The 23,609-nt window shown below is 35.5% G+C and overlaps 1 protein-coding gene across 1 annotated transcript in view; it reads left to right on the forward strand.

Annotated features, from left to right (window-relative positions):
- Positions 1–23,609, forward strand: part of fstl5 (follistatin-like 5) — a 246,588-nt gene that overhangs the window by 180,083 nt on the left and 42,896 nt on the right. The window contains 3 exon segments of the mRNA XM_052149538.1: positions 3,371–3,491; positions 10,346–10,507; positions 13,164–13,298. Coding sequence (XP_052005498.1) covers positions 3,371–3,491; positions 10,346–10,507; positions 13,164–13,298 — 418 coding nt within the window.

Raw genomic sequence — 23,609 nt, forward strand, 5'->3', positions numbered from 1 at the left:
AGTTTAGGAGAGCATGTTTAATTATTGCAACAGTTCGCTCGGCTGTAAATCTGCATGTGCAATATAATGTTACATTAAAGCAGCAATGAAGCATTTTGTCTCGATACACCACTACTTATTGGAAAATGGAGATTGTTTTGAAAATAAGATAAGCTATTGTCACACTACTAAAAATATAGCAAAATTTAAAGCATCGCTACTTTTACTTAGTTAATACTCATCCCGGTGCACACTTTAAAAGTGTCTGCATTATGTGACCTTATAAGATTCCCAAATTGTATTGCAGACTAACAAGTAAATGAATGTGCAAGTAGGTTTCAATCTTGCTGCATCATTCTGACTTTATCAGGATGATGCCGCCTAATCAAATCCAAATTAACAGATTTAATCAGTACCGGCTGAATCGTCCTTGGAGAAACACTTGTATGTTTCTTGGCATCAGGATGTCAGTGTGCTGATTCGATGTTTCAAGGCCAGTTGACCTTGCAAAAACACTGGCGTGTGAATTCATTAGCTTCATGGGGGTTTTGTTTGGACGTAGATGCCATTTTCTTTTCAGCCTTTGTTTTCTCTGATGCTGCTTGTTGCTCTACTCACTGATCTTTGTTTTTCTTTCTTGTCATTATACTTTCAAATGACTTGGTGTGATCTGATTTCGTTTCATATTCATTGGCTCCTCTGTCTTTAAAAAATATTCTTTCTCTACTGCTGTTTTCACTCATTAAGAGTATGTTGTGATGAAAGGGGCTTGTTTATTGGCATGCTAAATGTTGTGACCTATAATGAGCAGAGTTCATGCATTTTGGTGCATAGTAGCACTCAATATCTCCTTCTTCATTGATTGTGCGTTTATAACAGATGTTTTACTATGTGGCTTTTAAAAACAGTGGATTTTCACTCATTTCATATCAGACAATTAAACACGATCACACAGAAAATCAGCATGTTTTTTTCATGGAAAGCATGCGCTAGGTCTAGGCACAAGTGGGTTTGGCGAAATTGTGTGCGCAAAGCACTAATGGGCTGGATCATGTGAAATTTAATTCTGAGGCTCATCTCTGGCACCTTCTGCAACCTTTTATATAGTTATTTCCCTGTCAAGCACCAGCGATATACAGTAAATAAAGACAATGATACAGAATTTGGTAGTGTAAATTGTCTGTGTGCACTGAATTTGAAAAATAGAAATATGGTAGTTTTAACAATGATTGTATCAGAATGCACTTCTACCTGTTGATCTCGATTTTGAAAAATGTAATACATTTTTTGAAACTCGAAATATTTATAAATTCAAATTACACTTTACTAAAAATAATGAAGTGGTTAAAAAATCTTACCAAATCCAAACATTTTACTCTCTCCAACTTTTTATACCAGCCCCTTTTGCGGACTTAAAAATCACTCAACAACAACAGCTAGATAAATACAATATAAATTAGATAATAAATACAACTGTAAAAATAAACATAATTAAGACAATTGATAAATATACCATGACCAAAAGATAGTTTAACACAAATCTCATAAACATTTACAACAGTGATCGTCATTGACATAATTTGATGTTCCTCTGTATTTTTTAAATTTGAATTTTGACTTTATTACCACCTGCTGGTTGAATCTGCAATCTGCAAATGCAGGAACTGAGTTTAGACTTTGCTCAGCGAACAGTGCTTTTGAAACATCTTAGCACAGTGACCTATTTCTCAGGAAAAATAGCAAATTGCGCTTATTGCCATTTCATTTGCATAAAATACACACCTAGTTTGTGCACAAACACTCCCACCCACCGCAATGGCAACGGCCACTTGCGCTTTGGCCTGGCATGAAAATTGGGCTTAGAATTAGCGCTCTCACAAAAATCGGGTAAGATGTTCGTGGGGTGCATTTTTTCCACTGAGGGTTAGGTTTAGGCTTAGGGTTATCAACATATGCATTTCTGTTGACTGTATTACATAATTTACAACAAAAAATACTGCTCAATTTTAGGACACTTCACGCAGGAACTGAAACTCACATATGCTCATATATTCAACAACACTTCCAGCTTCGACCACTGGAGGTAGTGATTTGATATTCAGGGTGGCACCAAAAGTGAGTTGTATTTTTAGTTGTAATCTAATACAGTCAAAAGGAATGCATATTTTATTAACCATACACCCTATCCCAAACCTTAACCCTAAACCTAACTGTCAGTGGAGTAACATTATATTTTAGAACAAAAATTGCAACATCCAAATCACGCTTACTATTCACCAGAACCTGTGATTGCCAAGGAAATTAGTGCCACAGGGAAAGGTGATCAAATTTGAATTTGGCAGTATGGAGTCGATTTCAGGTTACATGAACAATCTTAAGAAGCATGTCGTTTTCCTGTGATCATGTTGTATGCTAAAAAGAACATTTGAAGGAGACTGAAGGAGTGTATGAAATATGAATTAGAATTAGAATTAGAATTAGAGCAGCAATATGTAATTCAATTTTTCTAAATATAATTAGCATTTAAGGCAGTTGTTTAGAATGCTATGGCATATGCCTGCATCAGGGCTGGACAAGGCAAAACAAATCGGCCTGGGATTTTACATGGCAACTTGCCCAAAACATGTTGAGCAGGGTGGGGGTGGTGTTTGCTGTCCTTTTCTGCATATCGCAGCACCGTTTTGTGGTCTGTTCTGAATAATGCGGCGGCTCATTTTTGCTTATCGTGGCCCATTCGGCATGTTTCGCGGCCGACCCACCAGCCCGCTCGGTTCTCCTGATGGCCAGTTTGCCACTGATAGGCCCCAAAGTGCATTGGCCCACCGGAACAATGCCCGATAAGACAGATTACCAGTCCATTCCTGGTCTGCATACATACATTGTAGGCTTTGTAAGTTTGTTGTTTTTCTCAGAGGCAGTGTGTGGAGAGTTTTAATGATGGCCTGCAGCTGAACTGATGCAAATGCCCTCTGCAATCTGCTCCTATTGATTACCCTGTTTTTACTCTCTGCATCCTCCCTTACTTTCATTCTTTCTTTTTGGCATGAACATTTCTTTCTTTCTTTTTTCTTTCATTATTTCTTTCTTTCTTTCTTTCTTTCTTTCTCTCTCTCTCTCTCTCTCTCTCTCTCTCTCTCTCTCTCTCTCTCTGACTGTTCCAGTCCCTCTGTCTTTTTGTTTCTCTATGCCATAGAAAAGAGTTTCATTGCAAGCTACTATATTTTCTCTCTGTAGTCCAGTACCAGGATGCCTGATTGTACTCCCACTCTTTTATTTGCATATTCATGCATTTAAACTAATCTTGATTTTAGGAGTGCAATTTACAATACATCTCTGATCTGTTGTTTGCAATTGTGTGACTTAATCTCTAGTTTTGTGTATGTTTTAACAGGATTTCGGAGATGATGGATCCCTATACATCACCAAGGTCACCACCACACACATGGGCAACTATACTTGTCATGCAGATGGTTACGTGCAGCTTTTCCAGACGCATACCCTGCAGGTTAATGGTATGTAATGTATGTGCAAGCATATTTCCCAGCATATGTACAGAAATTGATTTACTTTAAGACATCACAAACACTCTTTTCTTTCCATAAGTATCCAGTCTTTTTTTTACAAGTGTAAAATGACACAAAAATCATAATACAACAGTACTGGTACTGGAACACAATATAGTTCAACCTTTTGTATCATATTGCATATTTTGCAATAAAGCTAGAGAGGTTAGGAAGAAGCAATAAATGATTTACTAGAAAAATCAAGGATGTGCATTTGTGCTAAAGTGCTAAAGTGCAAAAGTGCTTTATTTTAACTATTTTTATGCCAGCTACACCACTTTTTTCTAAAAGCTAAAAGGTCTTTTTGCAACCTTTTGATTCTGTGGCTGAAATTTGAGTTCACCATTTTTTGAACTCTTACTGCCTTTTACCGAGCCATTTCTCATGGACACATTTAACACACAGCAATCAAATACACCTAACAGATAACATCACATTTTAATTGGATGAAAAACAATTGTAACTTGCCTCCAGAGTTGTTGCTTAGCAATTGTATTTGGACAGAGCTGGGAGGAAATGGGAAATGAATTCAGTGTGACACATGTTCCCCTTTTGTGCTGACAGTCACAAGGGCATGAGTGGTTCCACTTTAACTTAATTATGCTGCCTAATAACTGAGAGCAACCATGATGTCACACAGAAGGGAACCATGCATCTGGGTTCTTCAGAGAAAATGTATATGATATAATATTATAGGTAATGTCACTCTTGACATGCTGAGATATGCACAATATGCACAAGAATACTATGCACTATAGCTCATTGGATAATCAATTGATCAGTCAAATTATATAATATATTTTGGTAATACTTTCTGTGAAGCTCATATTTATAATGCATTAGTAATGTCTCATAATACACTTTATAATGTGTTATAAATTCTCATAAATAATTGGTGCCACAATTATAATACATTATAATACTTACATATTCATAGTTATACCTTAGAGTATAATGCATTATAACACAAGCAGCATCCCATTGTATCTGTAAAAGTTTAATGTATATTTAAAGAAATGATATACAGTATATACAGTGGGTACGGAAAGTTTTCAGACCCCCTTAAATTTTTCACTCTTTGTTATATTGCAGCCATTTGCTAAAATCATTTAAGTTAATTTTTTTTCCTCATTATTGTACACACAGCACCCCATATTGACAGAAAAACACAGAATTGTTGACATTTTTGCACATTTATTAAAAAAGAAAAACTGAAGTATCACATGGCCCTACATCAGCACTGCTGTGATTCGGCTGCAGGTAATCACAGCAGTTCTGATGTAGGGCCATATAGCACAATTGCGAGTGTGATATTGCTTGCATACAACAGCCCCTTTCATCACAACATACTCTTAATGACTGAAAAAGTCCATTTAAAAAAAACTGGAAAAACCGAGTACAGTCATAAAAATATTAAGATATTTTTTGTAACTTTTGTAAAGCAGGCAAAGACCACTTATAATATGATCACGTCATAAAGCTTTTTTACTATTTACGCTATGCTGCTTTTGCATAACAGCACTTTTTTTTATTAGCTTCTGCTGCGTTAAAATTGTATGTTGCTTGTGTTAAAATGCATTAAACTTAAAAGCAGTGGTTCCCAAACATTTTACAGTGGCGTACCCCTCCAAACATTCAACATCCTTTCGCGTACCCTATCTAACGCACAGGTAACATTCACACAAGGTATTTTGAAAAGATGTCTATTAAACACAATTATCTTTTTAAAACATCTCTCTTATATTAAACATGTTATCTTTTTACATGTTTTGTAAATGTTATATTAATCATATACATACTGAATAAATGGCTTACCGATTGAGATAGGTATGCTAGATATACCCCCCTCATTGTGGCGCAGTACTAAAGAAGAGCATATAATTGCGCATCATTGCAGATACTGCATTGCCGGCCAACTTGGAGCATTGCGGTTAAGTATCTGTGCAATTGCGCAGTCAGGCGCAGTGACATTCACAGAACTTAGCAGGGGCTGGGGCAGAAGGACATGGACAGAGTGTGAAGAGATATCTGCCAAGGACTTGAAATAGAAACTGGCCAGATAGTTGTAGATTGGGGGAAGTGTGTGTGTGTGTGTGTGTGTGTGTGTGTGTGTGTGTGTGTGTGTGTGTGTGTGTGTGTGTGTGTGTGTGTGTGGGAGGGGGTGGGGGGTGCTGTAGCACGTGCTCTTAAGGCACCTCCGCCTAAATCTCCATGCTCTTAAAGGGACCTCCACTTAAAAGGGCCCTTTTACATTTGCTTGCACCCCTGTAGCCCCCCTTCTGTGCATGTCAGTGGCTCAAGGTGCTTTTTTATGTCACACTTAACACTGTTAGCAAGGTTGAGTTAATTTGGTGAAAAAAACATTCTGCAACAATGTAAAAACAGGTCTAACTACAAAAGATAGGGTTATTTAATTAAATATTTATCTGACCTTTATAACCCAACCATTTTGGTGTTCCTACACTAGAGGGCACACAAAATAATTTTTGCCAGTGAGAAATTCATTAAATGAGTTTGAATGTTATTTATATTGTGATGAAATTAAAAGAAATCCCAGAATGTTATTCGCGTACCACCATTGTCACCTCACGTACCCCACAGGGGTACGCGTTCCCGAGTTTGGGAAACACTTCTCTAAAGTATATAATAATATAAATAATATAAAAATATAAATGTAACATTTTACTCTTACTATTTCTGCAGTATATTGGTATAAAATTATCTGTGTTATACATGCTATATACAGCAAATACTTTACAAATTTCTTTAAAATGTAATTATGAGTGCATTATAATCTTTTTAACATGTTGTAAAATGTAACATGATGAGGTTTTGTATGTAGCATACACATTTTAAACATCTGCCTACTAGTTCGCTTTGTATTTAAAAAAAAAAATAATTTTTAATTGTTGCTAGTATTCAGTGAGTAGTAAGTTATTATTCCATTCCCAACATTCCCATTGTTTAGACTTAATTTCCATGTCTTCACTTACAGTAGTTTGCAGGGTGTTATTTTCCTTATTGCATTTTGTAGTTTCAGCTAATTTTGAAACATTCATTAAAATCTCTCTGTAGCACACTACTTTTGATTCATTTCCTGCACATGGCAAATGACTCTCAACCTTTTGACTTCAAATTGTTGTCCTTTGCGCCTTTTCTATTTAGAATAATGGAAAAATAATGATGTTGCTTTGTTTTCCGTGCAGGGTTTTGCTTGATTGTTAAGTGGAGTGAATAAAACAGACAAAAACAGAAAATAAAAATAAAAAATATAATAAACCTCTCTATGATGTATATCTCAGTGGTGCACTGTACAGTATGCATATTCATGTTGTGGGGGTGTAGTTATCTGTTATTTTTAAATACTTCTTAAATACGTCTGCCTCTGAAGAGCACAGCAAATGAAAAGTGAAATGAAAGGGGTCAGACAGGTTCAAAGCAACCCGCTCTCTCATTCTCAGAGGTGGTGAAATTGGGAGGAAACTCTGATCGAGAACACTGAAAGCTCATCAGCACCAAAGCGTGTGTGCTGAAAAAGATACTGAAAAAAGCACTGAAAAAATTACACACACTTCTCTGTGTCGCATGTAATAGGCTTGTCCGCACACCAAGAGAGACGAAGAGCAACATGAACAAATACTTCACTCAGAATTTATCCGGTCCAGTCATGGCAGGCTTACACACTCCCAAGCCAAAATACTTGCTGATTCTCACAGAAATCAACACAGAGCAAAACAAAGAAAAGTAGGGGCAGAGGAATGAAAAGAGGGAGATTGGAGGAGATGAGGGAAATTTGTGATAGAGCTGTCAGGTCTCATGCGTTTCACACAGGGGACAATCTCAAGTTGATCCCCAGGTAATATAATGCACACAGGAAAAGATAGAAGCGCACATTCACATACACAGAAAGAAAAGTTATTTTGCAGTGATTTCATGTCATTTCTAGGTTAAGCTTAGTAAAGAACGAGAAAGAGAACACTGGTTATTCTTTTGTTGTTCTCATTAGACTGAAATTATTTCACTCCGATTAAAGACTTTTGTAATTTGTACTGTCCCTATCCAACCCCTAGCAACAATGAAGATAATTAAAGTTATATAAAACCTCACTGTTTAAAAAAAGGGTGCGTTCTCTCCTGCTATGTTGTAATATTTACAGGGTAAGAAAATCCCTGTGCCCCTTCAGATTTGTGAGTGGAGATTTGTGGATTTTAAACTAATAAAAAAATTATATTTAAGCGATATGATTTTTTATATATGTGTGCATACCAACATAATCTCACTGCTCTTAACTTTAGTAGCTTTATAAAGTATGCATGTATTATTATTATCATTTGTGTAACATTTCATTACTTTTTGCCATTTCTGAATGTTTACTTTAATACTTGATACTGCTGTTTAAACACTACTTTATGCACTGTTTTCTGAAATGGTATCTTTGTTCTATTGTTTGTAATTTGCTTCATTGTTCTTATTTTGTTATTGACATTTACTTGTCTGGAATAATTACTTGAGAACTTAAAATAACTTTAATCTAAATTACAGTATTTTGTTTTGGTATAGTCAAATTGATTTCATATGTAAGCAAAGGAAACATTGTAACTGAAATCCGCTGAAATTAATTGGAATCAAATCGAATCAAAATCAGAATCACATCGACCATGGAAATTGGCATCGCTATCCAGCCCTTCTATCAAGTTCAGTTACAATGTTGGATTATAGATTGATTTCTATTACTTTCCTTAGGTTCAAATTCTTGTAACTCAACTTTTAGATCTTGGCAAATTCCTGAGTTCGATTCCCAGGGAACATGAATGTTGATGAATGTGTACCTTGAATACACTGTATGTTGCTTTAGATAAAAACATCAAATAAGCAAATGCTTGATCAGATCAGTGTTTTCACTTGCCCTTTCTCAAGCCTGTTGTGTACAGTGCTAAAACATAATCCTCTCATTAGCAATGAGCTGATCTCGGAACACCAAAAGGGCCTGAGCTTACAGTTTTTACACTTAATGATTTCTTGTTTTAAATTGTGAGTTGAACTCCATAGTAAATACACTCTTAGAAGAAAATCTTCCATATATAACGCTAAAGGGTTCTATCACTCGCTTCATTGTTGGAACCCCTAAAAGGTTCTTTATAGAACCCTTTTTAAGGGATCTTTGTGCCAGGTAGAAAGGTTCTATATATTAACTTATAGATGTTCCCAAAATGCAACTATAACATTTGGTTTTGTTTAGTTTTTAAATGTATTATTATTATTTTTTTATTTTATTACCAGAAGAACGTTTAATGGATATGCTAATTAAATAGTTAACATACTATATCACCAAGAAAGTTAAATAACTGTATAAAAGACATTTAAGTATCATTAAATAATGCATTTTTAATAGTTTGTATTTACAACAACACAAGCAAAAATTAACACAATTCTTAATCCAATAGTTATGGGAATTGACTAAATGAATCCATGGGTTTATAATAATAAGCTAAATGTTCATTAGTAGTAATATTATTTATATAAAAATCATAAACATGAAATAACGTAACTATAAGTTTACATTATAACCATAAGTAAGATTAATAATTAAAAATCAAGTACAAATAAATAAAAACAAATGACCAATGAAAAGCTGCTAAACAGTTTTAGCACTGGGACACAGTGTCATTTTGTCACTGGACTAACTGGTCTCTTCAGTCATCTCCATGTCATCAGTTTAATGTCGACTCTCTGCATTCTCTGAGGGGTCTGGACACCATATGAAACATCAGGTTGAGGATGAATGTGCTGATCCCTGTAAATATGTGAAAGACCTGCTGTCAGTATGCAGAGTAATTAAAAACAAAGAAATTGGTACCTCTCTAAATGACATTTTAAAACTTACATTAATAGGAGTGTTGTGTTTTATCTGTATGAAAATGGTCAAACAATGTCGCACCTTATGTCACCCATGCCTAAATACACCTCCATAGGATGCTCACGTGAATAACAAGTCAAGAATAAACTATACCATAGACTGTATATTAATCCTAAGATAAACATGTCATCTAAAAGAGAAAGGACATTGGAACTGATCATTTATCCTTTTCTAATCAGACCCAAAGCAATAGAAGTATATTGTAAATGTTTTATTTTCTGCATATTTTAATGTAGTGTTCAAAACAATTTATAGACAAAACTTTCAATAGTGTAATTTATGTATAAACATACAGTACATACATACATACGTACATTAAGCAATTGTCATCCTAAAGAAACCTTTTTTCAGTATATCTTTGTAAATAGAACCTTTTTGGCATAAAGGGTTATTTTGAGCCAAAGAACGTGTTGAGTCTCAGAGGAGAGAAGGCTCATATTCTACTTCTTGTGCCTTAAAGCAAATCTGCCACCTTGTGTGCTACAAGTCACTGCCACCACTATCTAATAATTTCCACTCTTTTTTGGGAGAAAATTCTAAATAAAGTGAACTGGTTACAGAAAAGAAAGATGATTTATTTATTGTTCCTGGTTGTCATTTCTCTCTTCCTAATAGAAGTTTCATGAAATAATAGCTCTGCAGCAGTTCTCTCCAGCTCATTTCATCATGGGCAGGCTGTACTGTTTTCATACTAATAAACCTAATTTGGGGCATATACAGGTTTTTAAATGTCTTTGTGCCATTATTAGTACTGTACCAATGTAAAGCAAAAGAATAAAGGACATTTACTTAAATAATAATAATAATTATTATTATTACATACAGTATACTGTATCTAAACATTCACTCTGCTTACTCTTTTGTTATTTACACTGTTCTCTCACAGTACCTCCTGTTATCCGGGTTTACCCAGAGAGTCAGGCACGTGAGCCAGGGGTCACAGCCAGTCTGCGGTGTTATGCTGAGGGCATCCCTGATCCACAGCTCTCATGGCTGAAGAACGGAATGGACATCACCACAAAACTCTCCAAACAACTCACTCTTCAGGGTAAAACAAAATACCATTTAACCTGTATTCTTACAATTGTAACAGTGCAACAATAAGTCATGAAACACTTTCGTTTAACCACTCACCTCCCTACTTTTCTTAGCAGTCAGTTTCCCAACTTCCTGCATTTTAATGTGCATTGAAGAGTGCAAGAAGATAGATTCAATAGATATCTAAAACATTTATGAAAGCTTAATTTAAGACTCTCTAAGATTATTCAATGTATTAAGGCATTTATTAATGCTTTTATAGGGGAAGTTTGTCATTTTTATGCAACTAGAAGCACCCAACTAAAAGGTGCTGCAAGCATTTTTTTAAATACCACATAAAATGTCCCAATTACCTGACAGATATCACTGAAATGTGTGTCTTGAGGCATCTCTGTGACAGCTCTAGACTCTATAAACAACAATAAAGTGTCAGTAGAGTGATCCATCCTTTTTAGCCTATCAGAAACTCTCTCTGCCTTTCAATCATTTTGTGTATTTGGGTTTGTTGACATCAATTTTGCTGTCATGTGTTTACCATGCATGGGTTTTAAGGATAGTTAAGGAATTGGAGTGGTCAAATTCAGTGATAAACACTGCATTCCAAACCTGCACTTTGATGGAAGAACAGTCTTTGAAGCCAAGATGTATGGTCATTCCAAACTGAATTTCAAATAAAAATAACTTGAGTAAAAAAGCTAGTTCTAAATTACCATTATTTTATAGCTCCATACCTTTCAGCCCTCCAAAATTCTCACAGTGGAAGGTAAAGTCTTTGAAGGGAATAGAGTGTAGTAGGGACGATCAGTTCTAAATGAAACACACCCTAGAGGCCCCATGTCTAGTGAAAAAACAGATGTGACATCATTTTGAAAAAAATCTTTCCAAATAGAATGTTTTTTGAGTTTGAAAACAGCTTACCAGCACAAACTCTCAGAAAAACTGTTTACTGGGGGCCTGGGTAGCTCAGCAAGTATTGATGCTGACTACCACCCATAGAGTCATGAGTTCGAATCCAGGGTATGCTGAGTGGCTCCAGCCAGGTCTCCTAAGCAACCAAATTGGCTCAGTTGCTAGGGAGGGTAGAGTCACATTAAGTAAGCTCCCCAGTAAGCTCCCCAATGAGGAACTACTAAAGAGTGAGAATTTGGCATTCCAAATTGGGAGAAAGGGGGATTAAAAAAAGAAAAATTGTTAACCGGCTGTTTTGATCCACGTCATCGATGGGTGTGACCCGGTGTTTCATCAACCATGACTGTAAATTTTTTTGTTTCATTTCTTCACTTATTTAAAGGATTATTCCGGGTTCAATACAAATAAAACTCAATCGACAGCATTTGTGGAATAATGTTGATTACCACAAAAAAAAAATTCTGACTCGTCCCTCTATTTCTTGAGAAAAGGCAAAAATCTTGGTTACAGTGAGGCACTTAAAATGGAAGTGAATGGGGCCAATCCGTAAACACTAAAATACACACTGTTTCAAAAGGATAGCAACCAGATGTAAAAATATGCGTGTAAAAATGAATTTAGTTTTGTAAAATCACTTACTAATCTTTTCTGTGTTAAGTTATATCCACTTTTACAACTTCGTTGCCATGATGATGCAATATCAACAAACCTTAAACCATAAAATGACTGTAAAAATTACAATTTCAACAACTTTCAGCTCAAATAATAGACACGTTTTAACAGAAGAATTAATGTAATGTCTTTGATAAAATTATAAGCTTCACAAAAAATTGGAGCCATTCACTTCCATTGTAAGTGATTCACTGTAACCCAGAATTTAGCTTTTTTCAAAACGAGTTGAAATTATTTGTTTGTTGATTATTTGAACATTATGCCACAAATCCTGTTAATTTAGCTTAATTTGTATTGAATCTGGAATATTTTCTTTAAGATCAGTCACCATGAACATGAGTTGCCAGGCTAATGGAATCATAACTACATTCTTACGATAGTTTGTGTAGAGATATTTCATAGACTATGTCAAATGATTTGTTTTAGATTAAGTGTGCAAAAGTCTATGAAATACAATAACAAGAGTTTAACCTGTGCATATTATGGTCATGTGTTGCATGTTAGCGTTAGCAGTTGCAAAATAAATGCAGAATGTAAACATAACAAGTTACACATGTTAAGACAGCATACTTCTCATTTTTAAACGCTCTTCTAAATGACAGCTCCAATGGCTTGTGCAAATAACATTATTGTATCAGAGCCATAAATCAGATGGAACTGAGCAAAATGTCTGAACTAACAGTACATTTTTCTTTACTTACCAAAGCCTTTACACTAGCGGATTTCACACCTAAAATGTTGTACCCATGTCTCTACACAAGCAAATATCGATTCCTATCTTTCAGAAGAAACTTTATATAGACTCTGGTTGCACTGTTGTGATGATTGACATGATCTAGATCCTATCTCAATCCCACAATCCTTCCTGTGGGGGCTCTCCTCAACAAACATTCCTCCACAGTCTGCTGTGCACACTAAACCTAACATGACAACTTGAGAATGCTATAAATCTTTTAGCTGTTATCAAAAACATTTTCACTAAGCCATTAAGACTATATTGCACTGTTTATGTCAAGAGTGATTTAGGAGAGGTGATGGGTGAAAAGTTCACTTCAGTCTTTCGTTCTTTCTTATTTCCTTTTCAGCTAATGGAAGTGAGGTGCACATAAGTAATGTTCACTTTGAAGACACTGGAGCCTACACCTGCATTGCCCGTAATGAGGCGGGTGTTGATGAGGACATCTCCTCTCTGTTTGTGGAGGACTCGGCTAGGAAAACATGTATGTATAAGTCATGTTACACAGTTCATCTGTCCTTATAATGGAGCTTCACTTCTCTTTTCTATGCAAATTCATCGGACTGAACGTTTAATAGTTTATAAACTTCAGATGTAATAATAGAATGAGAAGAAGATGGAATAATGGAAGAAGAGTCCCAGTGGCCTGATATTTCACTCTTATCAGCAAATTTAGAAAACTACATAAAAAAAAAATTTTGATTTGTTATAAAAAACAAAATTACGTGATCAATTATAGAAGATCAGGATTCATTGAAAGTAAATTTATTACCATCACCATCAATTATTTACCCATTGATCAAATGTTTAAATATTCAGTGTTTGTCAGAGCTGTAGTGTGTGCGCACACCCCTCCCTCTCTCCCTGCTGTGTGCTGTCATTGTACATAGGCCAATTTCACACTAACGCGTTTGTCACTTCCGGAGATGGCCTTCCCAGGGTAAACTTTAAATTTTCCGTCATCATTCTCCTGTGTCTGTTTGGGTCGGCTCTGCATTACTGCAAGTGAAAACAGCCCGTTGAGTTCGGAGAGAATCATCTGCAGTGGCTCTTCTCCTTCACACACCTGTACAGCTCCAAAATAGAGAAGTAGTGCTGGGAAATCACATCTGGTCTGATCACTCACAGCATGGACTCTTTTATAAACACTTCTGTCATCTCTCTCTCCGATATTTCATCTCATTTACGTGCTTCTGTCATCATCAAAAAACGGAGTGCATAAAACTTCCATATTCTAGGTAATATTCATTACATTTATGCCACTAAATATCGTTGATTAATGCTCATGTTAATAGTGTTATATAATGATGTAAAATGCTGTAATTAATAGGGATGTTCGAGACTAGTCAACTAGTCGACTAAATGGTTCTGATGCTGCTAGTTGACAATGGAATTACTAGTCGATTAATATTTCCCCCATTAAACTGATCATCATTTTTACACCATCCATCCATCGTCAACCGCTTATCCTGTGTACAGGGTCGCGGGGGGCTGGAGCCTTTCCCAGCTAACATTGGGCGAAAGGCGTGGGACACCCTGGACAGGTCGCCAGTCCATCACAGGGCCACACATAGACAGACATACACTCACACTCACACTCACCTCCACATCCACATCCACACCTAGGGCAATTTTTTTGGAGACACCAATTAACCTAGCCTGCATGTCTTTTGGATGGTGGGAGGAAGCCGGAGTACCCGGAGAGAACCCACGCAGACACGGGGAGAACATGCAAACTCCACACAGAAAGGCCAGGGCAACCAGGGTTTGAACCCACGACCTTCTTGCTGTGAGGCGACAGTGCTAACCGCTGCACCACCGTGCCACCCATCATTTTTACACATTTAGGTTAATTGGATGCTACATCACAGGCCTATTTTTCTATCCTATGGCTACTTTTTTTGTTCGGTAAACATTTTTACCGAACAGCTGTCATATTAGATCGATAATTATTGCATGACTGCACGTTGTGAAATACACGCAAATGTTCAGCACAATTTTTTCTCTCTCATAGATTTGGCTTACCTGTTAATTATATTAAACAATGCCCTGACTGTTTTAATATGTTAAGTAACTTTTACATGGTGAATTCTGTTTAGAACAGGCTGGGTTGCTCTATTGGTTTTCAATAAATATGCCTGTTAAAGATTCGCTAACACTGATTCAGTGAATGCGTGTTATGTACTATATTTAATGTACAATGATTATAATGCAAGGCGAGCACGTTGCAGATAAATGCCTCTTTTCAGTGGAATTGAGCTTCGGATTTGAATAGATTAAGTATTTGAAATGGGTCGCATAAACAATTGTATTTGTTTTACAGTTTTCAGAAGGTTGGTTTCTTTTAGACTTGTCGACTTCAAAATTTCTGTTTAAACATCGGTGAAATTAGTCCTTCAGCACATCCCTTGCAATTAATCTATTCCTTATTGCACAGTTCCTTATTGCTCTCTGTTGCTTTGATCATTTGATAATGTGCATTGTGTTTATGTATGTAATTTATGAAAACAGATAAATAATTGGAGATTTTGCGCAGCTGTTATTTGTTAACCAACACTCTATCCTGCCCAGTGTCCCCAATGTTGGAACAGCTCTCAAGTTGTTTCTAACTTTATTTGTAATTGTTTCAACTGCTGAAAGATATTTCTCAAAATTGATCAAGACATTTTTCATGAGCACAATGACACAAGAAAGACTGTCCAGTTTACCTCTTCTGAGTATTGAGAATGCCTGTGCTCGCAACATTGACATTAAGTCTGCAGTGTAAGACTTTGCGCATCAAAAAGCTTAGAGACCACAAAGGATTCGTAGTTTATATATATATGTATATATATATATATATATATATATATATATATATATATATATATAGGTTGTCATTTGATAAAAGAATAAATAAGGTAGGTGTTGAAAATACCACTTCATTCTATTGGTAAAATAACAATAAAATCAGAGCAGCAGCACATTTGCCTGCACTCTCATAAAATATCAATGTATTCCTGCAGGGATTTTAGTCAGATTAAAAGGCACTATATATATCCAAATGATATATAACATACATTATATAGCCTATATATATAATCTTACGAATAATAACATTAATTAATAGCACCAATACCAATACAGAATGTAGAAGGGTTGGCACTCCTAAAAATATGTAATACTTATTATTTAATCATTCTCGTTTTCTTATTAATGAGTACAATTTTGAAAAAATTTAATCTTTGCAGATGTGACAGTTGTGAAAGTGGCACTTACCTATACATGATGAAGTAAAACTATCCAAAACGCATTGAAACCAGCAAACTTTTACTTCTGAGTTATTGGCATGATATCCATTAAGGGTACATTATTAATTGAGTTAAGATTGAAATCACAATATGACTAAAACTTGAAAGGTTGTGTTTAAAAATAGACTGCAAACAGCGCTTCAACCAGCTCTTCAATCAGCTTTGTGTAAGCAAGAGGCATTATCCATTACACAATGATAGAACTTAAAAGGCCATTTTGTTCCTTTTGGTTAAAACTTTTTATTTTTCCATGATGTGGTTGACATTTCTGTATATTTTTTAAATGAATGGCCTGTCATGTGTTCAACAGATCCATCTTCAATTAAAATTATTTGTTGTTAGAACAATAAAAAGCTTTGTTCATTTTTAAAATGTGTGATCTGATGACAAAATAAGGTACTGTAAGTGGCAGAGTATCGGTATCGGCTAATAGTTTTTGTTAAAATCAGTATCGGCCAAACTTTTTCATACCGATGCATATCTAAATCAAACAGATTCTAATTTTGTTTGTTGCTATTTGTGGCACAGAGAAATCACACTTACCTTAACCTCATGCGACCCTGCGTCCACATGCGTGAACATTGTATTTTAGCTTCGCTATCCACAATGTATAATTGAAATGAATGAAAAACAATTTAATACTGTTCAAAAGACTAGACTGTCATTTAAGGGTTAAAATTCTGTCGCACCAAGTCACGTGACACAATAGCATGCCATCGATTTTCTAACAAAAGTGCCTCTGGTAAGAAATCTCTTTACGTTTCGTTGATTTAAATCTTTTTGGTTATAAAGAGTGGAGTGTCTAGTTTCATTTAATAAGCCACTTTAAAAAAAATCCATAAAGCATGATGTCCACATATGTGGAAACTGGCACCACATTTCTGACACACACAACCACGTACCCCTCCACATTGTGTTTGTTTGTGGGCACAGTCAGATGGTTTACTGTATTTTAGTCATGTGTGCTGTGAAGGATGGAAAGGAACCTTGCATATCACTAGATAGTCATCAGTCACATTACACAATAGTTCTGCTGAGCTTTTGGGAGATGTTCAAAATGACGAGTTCAAAGGTGTGGGTATTGTAGTTTAGCGAGAACTTGTGATGCTGTACACAGTAAGTCCAGCGTTTCCTCACATGTCATATCACTTGAGTCATGGTTGCCTGTGTTCTACCTGCATGCATAATGGATGAGAGTACTTTCTCAGCTTTAGTAGAGCTCTGCCCACACTGATCTGGAGTCAGTTAATCCAGCCCCTTTGATATCTGCTCTGACAGATGAACTCCCCTCCAGCTGCTCTACACTGTCTGGATCACCACTCACTGTTGACAGATGGTTTATTCAGCTCCTCAGCAGACTAATATGACCTCTGCATGGAATCACTATGTTAGAAATATTCTCATAGGTGTCATAAAATATTTGATATTTCAGAATATATTTTCCCTTTGGGCACGGAAGCGTAATTTTTTTTTATAATTCACACAAATTGAAAAGTCTTTCCAAACCCATGTGCTGTTATTTATTTGTATTCAATTTTTTCAGTGGAAAATGGGAGAAAAGGGGAATTTTGATGACAGTTCATAGTGACCATTTGCTGTTAAGCTCCAAAAAAGCACTACAAACACAGTAAGTGTAGTTGACTGGTGCACTATATTCTAAGTCTTCAGAAGCCATGGGAAAGCTTTGTGTGATTATTCACTGATAATCCACTCCACTGCTGCTCTGTTTCTTACAGAAAGCAATTGTATGGATTCAAAGACTGTAGACTGCTTTTATGGTGTTTTTTTGTCCTTTTTGGAGCTTGACAGTGTGCCACATTAACCCTTCTTGTATGGAAAGTATCTAAGTAAAGATTTTTTAAAGTTCACCTTTTGAGTTCCACAAAAAATAACAACATCATGGTGAGTAAATAATGATAGATTTAAGTAATAAGCTATGAGAGGCCATTTGTACAGTGATTTTGCCACAGGTAAGGGATGTTCTTTTGACAACAGCTGATGATATAAGGCATCATTGTTCAATAAACAACAAGATTTTAAAAATTTGTCAAAATAAGCCTAACTGTAGCCTTTCTGCAGTAGCCAAGAAACGTAACTACTTGCCACCTTCACATAAAATGTGCACATTTACTGTTGTTTTACAATAACTTTGAACGTGGAGTTGTAACTATATATTTTATAATTATGTTTTTGGGTGAACTATTCCTTTAACTGTTGGTGTTTAATAATATTAGTGTGTGTCATGGGTAATTTGGATTGATATTCTGTGTTGAACCTGTAGACAAGCCAAGTTGTTCGATTTGGTTGCACACTCTATTGCTTTCGTTGTGTATGAGAGGAACAACCCTACACTTTTCAGATGGGATTTTCTCTGACATTCGTTCTTTAATGGCATAATACAGGGCCCCCCACAAACTGCACCAGCCCTGCAATTATATTTTCATCATGCAGTACATTTGAAATCGTTCTGTTATTGATATCAATGAGCATTTAGCATGCTTCAAAATTAAGAAATCTGCTTCCTCTGACATATGTAAAAGAAGGGATTCACCCAAACAGGGCATTAAGAAATTAATTGTATTCCAAAATGTAACTACCTGCTACAATCTCTCCTTGTAGATGTTCCCCCTCTCTTATTTCAAGCAATTTGATATAGCATAGTGAAGTCCTTCATTTGGAATGGTTAGCTTCCTAGATTTTAATTAGTTTGCTTTGATGATTGCGTCATAGAAAAACTTATCACATTACTAATTCCTTTACTTTCTAAAACACTTTTCACAGAAATTTTTTTTTTTCCACTCATCAAATTCAAAATCATGTCCATATGTCTCCTTGTTCAGTGTAATCGGATTAAAATAATTTTAATTGTAATGTGTAACACTACATTTGACTAAAAGAGAAAGTAGATTACAGTAACTAATTACTTTTGTAATCATATTACACCCAACACTGGTGAAGAACTACACTACCCAAAATCTTGAATAGAGATCCACCAATCAGAGAAGTCAGTATTCCCATGGGAACAGGAGTTGCAACAATAGAGTGCAACAGTCTGGTTCAGGATGTAAAAGTCCTATTCGTTTTCTCCACAGGGGAATAGTTTTAGAAAAAATAAATTATAAAAATTTAAAGACAGACTTAACGTCAGCTTTGAGGTTGTTCATCAATGGTGTATGCTTCTTTTGAAGCCATTAGTCTACGTTATTTCATCTTATTTTTAAGAATTATATTTAATAGCAGAATTTCTGGTGTGAAGAAATTGAATCGTTGCAGTATTTCTGTCAGAAGGACTTGTAATACATGCACCATTCATTTTATTCAGGTGTCTCATCCAATCATAATCCAGCATCTTCTTTACAACTCTACAGTTGTTGGTTAGCACTCTTCATGCACATTGTTTCCACCCCCCATCCACCAGTTTAGGTCCCATCTGGCTGTAGGGGTAAGTTCCTTTTCATTGTCTTCGGCATGATCTGACGGTTTGAGCAAGAATCTGAGAATCCCCATATTATGATTATTCTCATTTCTTTTTGGTAGAACTACACTACCCGTAATCCTGAGGGAAAATTATTCACCAATCAGATAATCATGGCAAACAAAGCACGCCAATAGATTGAAGTTAATTCCCTCAATCGAAACATTATGGACACAGTCCCTTTGTCTTTGTCAAATACCATTTTGCTTCATACTAAAGTTTATAATGCTGTGATTCATCTCAGAGCTTGTTGGTTTGGTTCATGGTTTATAACTATTTTATTAAGGATTTTATGAAATCCCTAAGGAAATCTTAAATGGGAAAAATACTTCCGGAACCAAGATGGCTGAAAAAGTTAGCGGGCAATGTTGCGCTCTATAGAGCTCAGCAGTGGCTGTCCACTCCCATAAATACAAACTCAAGCCAGTCTACCCTCACTTTCAAACGAATTGAAAATTTGCACATCATTCAAATAGAGCTGTACAGCAAATTTAAGTGCCTCATTCAGTTTTCTGGTGAAAAAAAAAGGTGCAACATTCAAAATAAATCGCAAGTAAACCAGCAGATTAACACTTGCTCTGTTTTCCACACAGTTCTATCTTATTGCATCAAAACATTTGTACTATAACACATGATTTTAAAGATAATACATGCTTGCATCACATAACCAGCTGCATATACAGGGTTATTCAAACGTGACAATGTTGTGCAACTGAGAGCATTGGACTTTGAACCCAGGAGACCAGGGTTTGAGTCCAGCAAAGCACGCAAGTCGACACATAAGCCAAAAGTATCATAGAAGCACTATGAAATTACATGGATGCTTCAGCTATTGCAGTTTTTACCTCATATTTGCTTTTATGACCCTATCGCAGAGATGCGCAAACCAGGGTCCGCTGGGTAAAGTTGGCCAGTGATGACCTTTGATTTGGCCCGCCATGCTGTATATGACAATGATTTTTTATTGATGCAGCTTTTCAATGCATTAATTTAGTAAATTGCAGAGTAATGTGTGTGTGTGTGTGTGTGTATGTATGTATATATATATATATATATATATATATATATATATATATATATAATGAAATCAACTGAATCAGGGACTGAACTACGTAATTAAAGTTTGCAAAAATGTTGCCACAGTCACGTAATTTTCATGAGATCAGGTTGGAAAAATTCCTTTAAGGCTTGAACTAATATAAAAGATAAGAAAAAAAGAAAAGTATCTACAAATGTTCTCCCTTGTAAATCACGAGAAGAACCAAATTCAATTAAGCAGTAAAGCAAATGCTGCCTATACTCAAATGTTTGAGAACATTTCATATCCCAGATGATATTTTTGCCTTGAAAATGTCAGCAGATGTGTGCTGTAAGTGGAGGATTTAACCAGATGAGCGATTTGAGGCTGGGATGATGCAAAGCACTCAGGTGTGCCATTGCTGTCTAGCGAAAGGAAAAAATACTGGCTAAGTATTTGAAACTGTCATATAAACACCACCTGCTGAAAGCATACAAGCAATAATAATACTGATCTCCCTGTGGTCTCTTATGCAGCTGTGTCATTGTTAGATCATAGGATTGAATGGGAGATGATGAAAATAAAAACAACTCAACAGATGCAGAGAGAATAGGCCTTGAAAATAAACAAAGTGTCTCTGAGTACACTCAATTCCACAGTCAAGCACAAAACTCTCATATCTGAGCAAATGCCATGAAAAAATCAAGAAGAGGCTGTTACGGGATAAAGCAAGAAGAGGCTGTTATGAGATGCTTGTCCATGTGCCTGTTTTATTTTATTTTTTTGGATCAGGCAATCTAGCCTCTACTGTAGGGAAGCTGTCAGAATTATCATTCCACACCCTGTAATGTTCTGCTCTGTCACACACTGGTCCCATCAAAACTATTTGCCATTGCATACTGGCATATGCCAGTGATCATGCTCATCTCTGCAGTTCAGAGCTCCATTGGCAGGGTTTTTATTTTCTGAATAGTGAATAGATCTATGATATACTACAATAAAGTTTTGTACAGTATGCTGTGTGGCCATTCAGAAGAAAGCAGACAATGGTATATGGAAATTTTTGTTCAAGTCAGTACTTAGTCTAATTATATGAATCATGTCACACATGGTTATCATTAATTGTAGGGATTTGTCATGATGATGTACAAGCCATCTAGTTTATCTAGAATTTTTCTTTTATATTTTGATATTTCAATAAGTTGCATTTCTGCAATTAGTGTGGTGACATCATGGTGTGCTTTAGCTATTAGACAGTTTGCATGGTAAAACCCCTTTTGTAAGAGAGTAAAAGTTGTGTCTCTTTTTTTATCCCCTTTATGGCACTGCACCTAAGCATTGCGTTTTTAGATGGTATGTCAAGTTAAAAATTGTTTAACTTTTATAAATATGTTTAGAGACCCGTGCATTCTTTTCCATCTAGCTGTTTTTAATCGCAAGAAGATGCCATATGTAAATGGCCCCTAACCATATAGTGTGGTGTATATATGGAGTATGGTAAAAATAAAAAAATCTGAAAAGCACTGAAAAGCTAAAACATAATGCATTATGCAATGTCGGCATTGTCGTTGACACTTTCTGAAGTGCTTCACATATTGCCATATTAAAAAAATTTCTGTATTTTTCTTCTACATCATTATTTGTTTTAATTATTATTAGTAGTAGTAGTATTAATATGATTATTATATATTTTGGATGCACATGTGATAGTTAATTATGTGTGGTTATTAACTGACCGACTTTATCTAAGATAAATTTAAATGGGAACACTGTAACATTTATTATTTTATTGCGTTTGTTCATTTATTTAGAAATGTTTATCAAACTATAATTGCATTTATGCATAAATAACACAATCATGATTTGTATTTTTTCTTATCAGGCAAAAATGAACACAGCAATGTTTTATTGAAAGGACAAGAAGATCACAGTTAGTTCTTCCGATTAAGAGCACTAAGGATGAGCTTGGCTTCCGTGGCAGTAAAAATCTGCAATTATAGACGATAATCAGAATCTCAATGAATGCATGATAATGATTCACTCAGTTTTAGTTTGTAGGAGTTCCAAGTGTATAAAGACAAAAATAAATTCAAGAAATATAAATTTAATTCAAAGATAAATTAATCATTTTTAAGATTTTTTTTATTTTTTGTAACATTTCCATTGTGTTACATAGCCAAATTAATTTACAATATGTTTGTTTTTCAAAAATATATTTTGAAGTTCTTAAAAAATTTTTTTAAACGTAATGTGTACCCTACAGGGCTAAGAAACTCGTCTGATCATGGTCACGAGTTAAGACCAGTTAAGACGGGAAAGTGATTTAATTGTCCATTTAAGACCGGATATTTGATTAGTTGTTTGAGAAACCCTAGTTGATTTTAAAAATATGTAATTTTGCACATCCCTAATTAATACCCATGAACAAAAACACACTTTTCTACTTATATAAAATAGTAGCCTAAGCATCGGTCTCATTGGAAAAGTGATTCAATTGTGTGTCTCTTTCTGATTAGGTTTAATGGTTATTTGACAAACCTGTCATTGTAAATAAGGACCAAACTTAACACACCCTTAGCCATGATGTGTTTAAAGGCCAGCTGTCCTGTTGCACTCAGTATCACTGCTCTGATGCAACATTTATTTGGAAAAATACAAATCCTTAAACCCTCTCTTTCATCTGGCATCTCATATATTTTCTGGAATCTATTTCACAGTCAGCATTCTCTGAGGTGTTGCCCCACACCGGAGGGCATTAACCTCAATATCCACAAGACAAAAGCAGAGTGCAATTTAGAATAAACACCACCAGCAAAATAAGGCAGTTCGCCCACCTGTAAGGTAGCATGATCTTCCCAACTCTCTGAATACACAGTAAAAAAAAAAACATCCTATTTTCTTATACTTGGTTCATACTTTAATGGAACATAAAAAGTTACGTCTTTCGACAGGATACTGTAGCATTTTCACACAAAGAGTCTTCATAATTGTCACAATTAAATAATATTTGCC

This window comes from Xyrauchen texanus, chromosome 19 (assembly GCF_025860055.1).
Source record: "Xyrauchen texanus isolate HMW12.3.18 chromosome 19, RBS_HiC_50CHRs, whole genome shotgun sequence".
Taxonomy (NCBI): domain Eukaryota; kingdom Metazoa; phylum Chordata; class Actinopteri; order Cypriniformes; family Catostomidae; genus Xyrauchen; species Xyrauchen texanus.